The following is a 10,836-nucleotide window of genomic DNA, read 5'->3' as shown; positions in this document are numbered from 1 at the left end:
AGTATCGCCTGTTGCGATGAAACGCCCCACTCTCCAAAGCCAAAATAAAGTTGTTGTTGTTGTTGTTCATCCCATGTTGAGGAACAATAAGTTATCATCTGTTTACTTGGGGAATACTACATTTATGACATCGTAAATTATCACCGTTGCCCGTCGTTGATGCGTTATTGTGCGCCAGCACTATTGATTGCATTGTTGATTGCAGCAGTATTGACTGCATAGGTTCAGTCCCTTCACGATTGGCTTTCGGAGGGCGCGCCCTGACTTGACACAATATTTCAAATCTTATTTTGGTAGAATATACGGCACCCACACCCGTGCAACGTCGGTGAGTTATTGTTGTATTTTAGATAGAAGCGCTGATGTTGACATCGCCTTGTTATCTGGTCTGTTGTGACTCCCAATAACATTATTAGATGCAGTTAAAAGTTGTTAATCGCATACAATTAAATTTAACATCGCGTAGCACGGGAATTACATCCAACGTGCATAAAGATGCCCCACAGTTTCACAACCTTTGTTCTTAAGAAAACCTAGTCTCTTTTTCCCGAGTGTTTATGTCCACCACCTGTTTCCTGTGGTCCCTTAATGTCAGGGTGCTACAATGGAAGAGGCAATACAGAAATCCAACTCATTCGTAACCTGTGCTACTTGTGGAGGTGCATTTTCAAGGAACTCCCCTTCTCCTACGTGTAGACTCACACCTGATCTTATCTTTTTCCGCTAAAAAAATAACTTACAGAATTCCTCTACGAACGGAACGCTGCACTAGTCCACAAAGGCGGTGTGCAAACCAGTCATCTGCCGAAACGTTGTGTAAGACTGTTCATCAGTTGTGAGGTAAGAATTTCGTTCATGGCTCCTTATAAAGTCTTGATTAATATGAGGGAAAAGGTTCGAACAAGGGTCATCCTTACAGCAAGAATTCATGAGAAGAAGGCGTTCGATCCTTAAGCTTTATCTCCTCATACTTCTGACACAACGCCACCCTAAAGGACGACAAAAGGACGACACCCATTCTAACAGCGTTGGCGTCTACCAACACGGAACAACGGAGAATGTCCTTTTGTGCTACAGGTTCTACGAGATAGGCCATCTCCTGTGCCACTTAAAAGGAATAGCCTCGTACGCAGGGCCAGCTGGTGATTTGCGTGAAAGTGTCAGACTAAAAGATATTCTATTAATGTCTTTGGGATTTGTCAAAACAGTAGAAGATAATGTCTGATCCCTACACTTGGCCAAAGGGGAAAATGGACTTGTGCTAGCAGTGCCCAAGGCAAGATATCATGGTGCGAATGTCAGACTGATATGCAGAGCACGGGTCGTGGAGACTGTGTAAAATATGCACACGTCTTGACTGACCAAGGTTAGGTCAGGTTAGGTGTTTACGTATTTCACACGTTGGAGGGCCAGCCAGTTCGTGTAGAATATGCACACGTCGAGATTGACCAAGGTTAGGCTAGGTTAAGTTTTTATGTATTCCACTACGTTGAAGGGTCAGTCAGTTTGTGTAGAATATGGATTGTGTATCTCAGTTAACGTAGGGTGTGCATCTGTAAATGTTTCCCTAGAGGCTTTGTCCATCATTGAAACACCGGGAAAAAATATTGTCAGTGCGGATCTGGATAGTTTATGATGCCTAATACATGCAAGCTTCAATATTCACATGAGTCAGTTTGAAACTCTGAAACTGTTTCGAGTAAAACTCCGAGCTTCATGATATTTACCATGTCGAGTTTCACGTGCTTCCGCGGCATTTGCCTGGCTGTGTGAGGCATTTGCCTCGCCCGTTTACGCAGGTTTTGCTGTATCTCGTTCTTTGTTTACGTTTTTTTTTTCGCGTGAAAGAGTTTGTTCTTTGTTTTATTTTTTATCCTATAATTTTTGTGTAACATGTAGCGTCCCGCTAACGAACTACAGGGTGATTTCAAGCAGAGTCAGACAGAGTGGTTCGGTCGACCTCTCAGATTTATTTAGTTCCAATATATATATATTGAAGCCTTGTGCTTAGGAAGTCCATTGGCGGAGGAAATAGAAGAGAATATGTTATAGTTGCTTAAAAAAAATCTTGAAGACTAACCATTTCGAACACTGCGGTTCCTCGCGATTTTCAGACCGCGTATCTTCGTAACCACTAACGTCATGTAGTTAATTTCTTCCACAATTATTGCCTATGTGCTGCTGTACTGTTGTATCTTTGAGGTTCGAGGTTCTGCAGGTGTCCAGATAAATACTCGCCTCATTTGCAAAAAAAAAGTATATATATATATATATATAATATTACACATAATAATACATATAAAAGAGATTGTTGGAAAATATCGGACATACTTCATAAATTGATGTTCCGAGGCTAGAACACAGAAGAAAGGAAACGGTGCATAAGAATAATGAACGAAGAAAGAAGGAAGTCAATGATGAGGTTAGCCAGCTGCAGGATTCCAACCCAGGGCCCGGTAATGCAGGAGATGTGGGTACGAGTCCTGCAGCCTGGCTAACCTTTTAAGTGATTTCCTTCTTTCTTCGTTCAGTTCATACTTCCTAATGCCATACCTTTTAGTAGGGGGTGGTAAGGAAAGAACGCTCAACTTCGGTTGCGTATTTTCCATATTGGCCCACTTGTGACGTGGTTCATATTCCTCACACATGCTGTTCACAACAAGATCACATAGCGTAGTGAAAAAAAAATCACTTCAGAAATGTCTGATTCATTTTCGTGCTTTCCGCGCACACCTGCCGTGACTCGTTCGCGACTGGTCCACAACACAAAGGCAATGCACGACACAATTGCACTACCGTTCAGTAGACAACATTTACATTTACTTTTCAAACCACGATCAATCAAACAGGCACGTATCGTTCTGCCTACGCTCCTTCTCCGCTTATCATGTTTCACACTTGTTTAATTTTTCCTGCTCACGTGTCAAGGGAAATGTTGCATGGGCGCTTGCTTAATCACATATTCGCCCTATACACAACTGGCCTACTCGTTTCCTGCTTCATTCGTCCGCGTGGCGCATCCTCTCGGAAGAGCTGAGGCCGTAGCGTGTTCGTGGGGTGCTAGGCGCGGCGCTCACAAGGACAACTGCGCTTTAACATGTTAAAAAGACGCTGAAAGTGTATTGATTATAGCTGCTCGTTTGACTGCTAGGTGAAAATTTGTTAAATCCATGGTATGGAGGCCTTTGTGTCCTCGTTCGGGGATTGGAAGGCACTTGAACTCTTATGCTGACTTGTTTTGTTTCGAACACGTTACCGCTGTTATTGTTTCCGGTTCTGCTCCGGTTCGGGTTCAACAGTGCCATGATAATTTCGGTTCGGGTTCGGGTTCGGTTCCGGCAAAAATAACGAATCGGGTACGGTTTTCGGATCGGGTGCGGGTTCGGTTCGCCACCTTGGTTACGACACCAAGTTCAAATATCAATCTACAAAGACAGGAGTTACGCTCCGTAGGTCGGCACGAACATTGTCCATGCGCGCAAAACACAAATTGAAAGCATGTACGGTGCATAATTGACGACAGACAGAAAAGGGGACAAAGTCTAGCAGTGGAAGGCTACTTTCCCCCATGCACTCTTCGAAGTTTTTGCCGTGTACACTTCACGAACGCCATTACGTGATCATCCTGCATTCCCCACACTTGTGAGGACTGTATTCCAGGAACACGCTGGAAGTGTTCCCACCCAAGCCGCACACAATATTGGGCCCATATTGGCTGGTCATTGGCGATACCGGTCGAATATGGGACCCGTGTCGCCAAGATTTCCCCATATTGGCTCAAATTGCGCAATATGAGCCCCATATTGTCCAGTTTGAACCAATATGGGGAAAATCCCGGCAATATGGGCCCATATTGCCCATGTACGCCCCATACTGAATGGAAATGCAGAAAATGGAACGTAGCCGTGTTGTACAAATGTACAAACAGCACGGCAAGATTGGACGTTGGAGCGTGTGAAATGCCTAATTCAATACGTCGTTACATCCATTCCCGCAGATGCTACACATTGTTCTATACAGTCAACATACGTGGCAATCCCATTATAACATTCACTAGAACTCAACAAATCAACTTTCCACTTTCTGGAAGCAGCCGCCATTTTGCTTTGCGATGCCGATGCCGAGCGGTCGAACCGATTGAGTGCGTAGCGTGGTCGTTTGAGCGAAATAACGCGTGCTGCAACTAACGCGCATGCGCGACAGTCGGATCGGACGTTTCATACGGGCTCAAATATCCCTGGTTCCGCTAACGATAACGGAATTGCGGCAGGTCAAATAAAAAATACAATGTTTGATAGGAAGGGATGGTGATTCTGTAAAGCTAGGTGCTTTCACATTACTGCAGGCAGTGTGAGTTGCTCAGGCATACGTCCGTCAGCGTTACGAACGTGTTTCGCTCCTTTGTACTCTCAGAGCGTGTTGGAAATTTTTGGTGCGTACACTGTTGCGATCCCAATGAAGGCTCCTGAGGGATCTTTGGCAGTGGTAGTCCCGTGGGACTGCCTGGGTCCTTCAGCAAGACGGACATAGCACCTGTTCTTCGTTTTTGCGGCGATGCGGTGTTGTTTTTGTAATGCTATGTAAGGTGGATCAATAAGATATGCAGATATGAAGAAGCAGAAAGAAGGGAGAAGTAATACCAGTGGTGTATATTAAACCGGACAGTGCTTTATTATTACACGGACTCCCCGTTGGCGTTATCACGAAATATTGGCGCAATATGGGCAAAATGGGCTTGCCAATATGGGCAGCCCATCTTGGTCCAATATGAAGCCTGGTTGCACTCCCCATATTGGTCCCATATTGGCAGCCCATATTGGCAATCTTGGAAGCCCGTATGGGTCCAATATTGGACTCATATTGACGTGCTGCTTGGGCATTTTTGTTTTTCGGTTGTACGATAGCTTGCGATGCCTTGCACCGGGAGATGAAGCATCTTAATATTGGGCAGCTTCACATTTCTAATTATCTTATTTGCCGTACGTCTTAAGTTCTACAGTGGTGCATTGTGCTTAGCCAGGCAGCACACAATATTGGATCCATATTGGCTGGTCATTGGCGATACGAGTCCAATATGGGACCCGTTTTGCCAGGATTTCCCCCGTATTGCCCAGTTTGAACCAATATGGGGAAAGTCCCGGTAATATGGGCCCCATATTGCCCGTGTACGCCCCACATTGAATGGAAATGCGGAAAATTGAACGTACCAGTGTTGTACAAATGCACAAACAGCACGGCAAGATTGGACCTTGAAGCGTGTGAAATGCCTAATTCAGTACCTTGTTACATCCAACAACTTCCCGCAGACGATACACATTGTTCGAAACAGACACCATACATGGCAATCCTACTGTAACATTCACTGTGGAACTTAACAACTCAACTTTCCAGTTGCTGCAAACAGCCGCCATCTTGCTTCGCGATGCCAATGGCAATCGGTCGAATTGACTGAGAGCGTGGTCATTTGAGCGACATCACGCGTCCTACAACTAATGCGGATGTGCGACATTCGGATCGGACGTTTCATACGGGCTAAAATGTCCATAGTTCCTCTAATGAAAAGGGAATTGTGACAGGTCAGGTAAAAAAAACACAATGCTTGATAGGAGGGGATGTCTCTTCTGTAAAGCTAGGTGCTTTCAAGTTACTGCAAGCAGTGTGAGTTGCTGAGGCGTATGTCCGTCACCATCACGAAAGTGGTTCGCTCCTTTGTACTCTGGGAGCGGGTTGCAAATCTTTGTTTCATGCACTATTGCGATCCCCATGAAGGCTTGTGAGGGATGTTTGGCATTGGCGGCTTCGTGGGACTGCCTGGGTCCTTCAGCAACACGGGCGTAGCACCTGTTCTTTTTTTTTAGGGTGATGCAGTGTTGTTTGTGTAATGCTATGCAACGTGGATCAATAATATCTGCAGTGATGGAAAAGAAGGGAGAAGTAATATCAGTGGTGGCTATTGAACCGGATAATGCTTTATTATTACCCGGACTCCTCGTTGGAGTTATCACGGAAATATTTGCGGAATATGGGCTTGCCAATATGGGCAGCCCGTATTGGTAATCTTGGCAGCCCATAGGGGTCCTATATTAGACCACTATTGGCGTGCTCCTTGGGTAACTACGCCAACGACACCAGCGCATCCACTCTTCCCCGCGTCTCGTTGGAGTCAACACCCACTTTAATAGTAGGTAGCTTTTCATTTGTCGTTCTTACCAATAAAGTGCTTACAACCATAGTCCGCGCGCAACACACGGTATGCACTATGGATTCTGTTCATTGTACGCCCTTACGAAGGAGAACTGAGGTTTTTGTGTTCTCACACACAGCAGGAACAGAATATGTTCTGCCTAGACGAAGTGACATGAAAACAACAGGAACGACGGAAAGAGGCGCTTTCTCCACTTCTCTCGATCGCATCTCCAATAACTACTTGGAGAGCGGATCATGTTTTACTGCCATGCAGGGTGTTTCACCTAAGGTGATAAAAAATTATAACTGGCGACGTACTCGCCGGGGGATTGCCGGACTTTCTGCATTTACCTCCTGGGAACGTTTGCCACTATTGAGGAAGGCTTTGGACAATTTTTAATTGCGTGAATTTATTTTTTTGAATTGAACTTTGAAAACTGCCATGCGAACCTCACTTCTTTTTACAAAAACATGATGTCCTCCACCAATAACCGCAGACCCAACAAAAACTATGCACAGTATCGCAACAGAAATAGTTGGAAAAAAATTAGTGAAAATTACGTTTTAGCCCCGCCTACTTGATTTTCGCAGAGAACCGCGCGCGAAATCCGCGTCTAGACTAGAAAGTGTCCCCGCCTTCATTTGTTTTGTCTTCTTTTCTGATAAGACAGTTGTTTTGTTTTCTTTCTGATAAGTCAGTTGTCGCCAACATCAAGGTCAACTCGGCGCAAAGAAAGGTAAAACAAGAAGCGTGAACACTTCCCTCTCTCCCCGCGGATGCTGTGCGCTTTTCTTTGCGACAATCAAGCAGGCGGGGCTAAAGCCGAGTTTTTACTATCTTTTAGACTATTTCCGTTTCGATACTGTGCATAGGTTTTGTTGGGCCTGTGGTTATCCGTGGAGGACTTCATATTTCTGTAAGAAAGTGAGGTTCGCTTGGTAAATTTTCAAAGTTCAATTTAAAAATATAAATTTCCCGCAATTAAAAATTGTCGAAAGCCTTCCTCAATGATGGCAAAAGTTTCAAGAAGGTAATTGCCGAAAGTCTGACAATCCTCCGGCGAGTACGTAGCCAGTTATCACCTTAGGTGAAGCACCCTGTATAACACGTATGATCTCAGCCGCCCGGCAGGAAATGCGCAGTTTCTTAGTTCGCACCTTGTGTGTGACCTTCGTCAAATTACGGCACCATAAAACGGCACCGCGGCTTCGACACCGCGCATTCTATGTTGCTGTGATGGGGTTACTTTTGAGTGTCGGAAACGGAACCTCTGCCATTTCTGAAGTGATTTTTTTTTTCTCATTAGGCTATGCGAGCTTGTCACGAACAACATGTGTGAGGACATGAACACGTTACGAGTGGGCGAATATGGAAAATACGCCAACGAAGTTGAGCGTCTTTGCCTTACCACCCCTCACTAAACGCGCGTCTGGAATTATGTCCGAGATTCTCCAACAAGCTCTTTTATATGAATGGAAAGAGTGTTTAAAGACGAACAGCATGATGTCACCCACGTTAACCTTCGGTATTTGCATAAAAGCAGTTATGCGCCGAAAAAGTGCGATTCTTCGCAAATGAGGCGGCTTTGCGATTTTTTGTCTGGACACCTGCAAAACCTAGAACCTCAAAAATAGAGCAAGCTGTACTGCAGCACATAGGCAATAAGCGTGAAAAAAAAACGAATATACGAGGGTTGAAAATTACGAGTAAGCGCTGTGCTCGAAATGGTCAGTCTTGAAGAGTATTTTTAAAGAAGATAATTTTTTAAACTATGAGATATTTTCATATACTTCCGCCGCCAATGTATTGTAGGGGACACGGTTGTCTAAAATCAGCACTCCGTGGTTTCTCATATCTGAAATCTCCAGGTGTTGCAATACTATTTCTTTCGAGTAATAAACACGTGCTGCAGAAGCTCCATCTTCAAATACAATACTGGCACAACCCTTTCAAGTGCAACCCTGGTAATAAGGGACGGTGAAGTACTGACAGGCGATTTTAGCTAACCGTATCCCCAAGAGGACTACCTAAGCACTAGGCTTAAACATATACTGAAACGAAGAAAAATGGGAGGTGTCGACAGGACCACCCTGCCTAACTCAGCTTGAATTCACCCTATATCCGAATTTTCGCGAATTTTCGTATACTTTTCCTTTTATTCCGATAGTGGCGCTGAAGTAGCGTGGAAGGGATGAGATATAGACGCCTGGCTTACCGCTGTTTGGCCTGCAACATGAAAGGTTAATTTCGTAGAATAAGTTTTAGAACATGACTTTTATGCGGTAGTCTTATTGAATTTTTGCAGTAATTTTGCCTTATAAAATAGGAGAATCTTGCTATGAACCTCCACGCATGACATGTTTGCGATTTTGTGCTCATTTTTTGCTCTAGAAGTCGCGTGATCCATACAAAACTTTATCCCACGCTAAACACTTAGCCACGCAAGCTGGTGATTCGTACCCATACCTTCTGGTTGCCGGTCAGAGATGCTACCCTTTACATAATGCTAGCTACCCTCTGTTCAACAGTAGCATCCCTCACGGCAAGTAGGAGGAGTGCGTTCGAATCCCTGTGTTGATGCCTGTTTTTGCTGGTGCATAATTCAATTTAAATATTTACGTTGAAATTAAAATTTGCGTTACGTATTGCTCACCCTATTAGCTTCTTTAATTGTGGTGCAATGATTTGCCATGCTGATTAATCTCAACTGACATTTTAGGTTCCTGCCAACGGACACGGATTTGACCTTCAAGAATGGGTAATATGCGACTGCGGAACGTCCTTTTGGTCACACTGGTTTATTTCAGCCTGTTTTTCTTGGGAACGGCAAAAGGATTACCGACAGGTAAATGCCAGAGGTTCCAAAAAAGAATAATGAAAGAGAACACATAGGACACGAGGTAGTTTGTAGCGCATCACACGATCGCGTTCAGGTAACGGCTTCAGTGGCTCTGTGCAAAACGTGTCCACGCAAAGAATCGCAAATCCACAGGCTTAAGTATTCACGCGCGTAGCTGCAGTACGATGGCATGGTACAACATTTTGGGACACTTGGTTTTCTGCAAGGACCGTTTATATTGTGTGCCGGGTGCTCAGTTTGCAGCGCAGGTTAAAGAACGAGCTTGTAAAATTAATCAGCAGACCGGCCACGTGACGCCGACAGTGATCGTGGCAACAGCTCCCGCGTTGTAAAGCTGGCATGAAGTATAATATATGTACATAAACTATATATTTCTGCCCATATTTTGAGGAAGACATTACGAATGTAAAGAGGAAACTAGTAAGAAATCGTTTTGGTTTTTAATCGGTGGTTCGAGCAACATAAGAGAACCATTTCCTAAGATACTAGTCAACACAGGATGAGACAACATACTTTGTGCGGGTATCATGGAACGACGACGATTGGTATGCGGACGATAAAAATTATAATAATGATTCTACCTCTCTATTTTTGTATTTAGCAAGCATGTCATTACGTTTATTGAAGACTGCAGTTTCGCCCTGACTGAGGCTACTCAGTACAGTAAATGGAGAGTGAAGCCTTAGACGAAAAAGTGTATCTCAATGCCTTAAAGGCGGAGAACGAGAAAGTCGAATGACACGGTATCACGCTAGCTTTAGCTTTAGTAACAGGACATAACGTGTGTTTAGGTGAGGTATGCCTTTCATGTGTTAGCAACACCGGTGGAGTCCGCAGTCAGGGAAGGGATACAGAAAACATATGTCGGAGGTTCACGGCTGCACCTAAATTTTGTTTGTACTTATCGAATGTTGAAAGATGAACTCAGATATCCCCGCAGCCACATATCTTCGGCTTATCTTTTCTGCGCAAGTCATCACTGACTTCTTCGCACTGTGGACTCCACCGGTTTGGCTCATATTCATTCGTCGACAACAGTGCATGCAACAGTGAACTTTTCAGTGAATTTGATTCATTGCTATTTCAGGAAGCATGCCGACGCGCGAAGTGTGTAACACCACTGAGTGTCACGAAAGAGGTGAGCTCAAACCCAACCGTTCGGCACTACATTGGCGCATGATGTTCGGGATCTGAAATGTTGAAGGAAATGACGCATTTTTACTCAGTAGGGCTTAAGTCAAGTCGAACTGTTCCAACGCGGCTTTATGCTTAACCTAATCAGACTACTTGTGTTTTGTTATTTAACATAATCCGGATACAGTAGGGTCACCTGCGGTAAAGATATCGTAAGGCGTGTATCTACACGTGTTTTTTTTTTTTCATTCTGTATTTTACAGCGCATCCGTCTACATGCCTATGTTGCGGGACAGTCGCTGATGTGATTTAATGTTTTCTTTGTTTTTGTTTTTTTGCGAAGCATTTACGGTATCTCTGTGCTTCTAAAATAGACTTTTCTTTGAAGTTTCGTACATCATTTCTTCATTGTAACTTGTAGCATAGCGGTAATGGACACTATTCGACCGCTTGCTTATTAAGGAGCTACGAGGGGCGTTCAAGTCAAACCGAGACTTTTCATTTTTCGCAAAATGAAAGTAAACTTACAGGCGAAAAGTTAGTATTATTTTTCGACGTAATCTCCAGCTGGGCACTAATGCACTTGTCCCAGCGTTTCACGAGGGCTTGGATGCGAGCAGCGAAGAAATCCTTACCGGCGCGTAGCTGCCATGAT

At 44.2% G+C, this 10,836-nt stretch overlaps 1 protein-coding gene across 1 annotated transcript in view; it reads left to right on the top strand.

Moving 5' to 3' along the window:
- The first annotated feature begins 8,916 nt into the window (after positions 1 to 8,916).
- The window catches only part of LOC135381939 (neprilysin-1-like), a 92,049-nt gene continuing 90,129 nt past the window's right edge, over positions 8,917 to 10,836 (top strand). Inside the window, exons 1-2 of the mRNA XM_064612573.1 lie at positions 8,917 to 9,032; positions 10,135 to 10,185. Of these exons, the coding sequence (XP_064468643.1) occupies positions 8,942 to 9,032; positions 10,135 to 10,185 (142 nt within the window). The 5' untranslated portion in view covers positions 8,917 to 8,941. The remainder of the gene's footprint in view (positions 9,033 to 10,134; positions 10,186 to 10,836) is intronic.

The sequence above is a fragment of the Ornithodoros turicata genome, chromosome 1 (assembly GCF_037126465.1).
Source record: "Ornithodoros turicata isolate Travis chromosome 1, ASM3712646v1, whole genome shotgun sequence".
In the NCBI taxonomy this organism is placed as follows: Eukaryota; Metazoa; Arthropoda; class Arachnida; order Ixodida; family Argasidae; genus Ornithodoros; species Ornithodoros turicata.
This window is presented reverse-complemented; position numbering and strand designations above follow the sequence as displayed.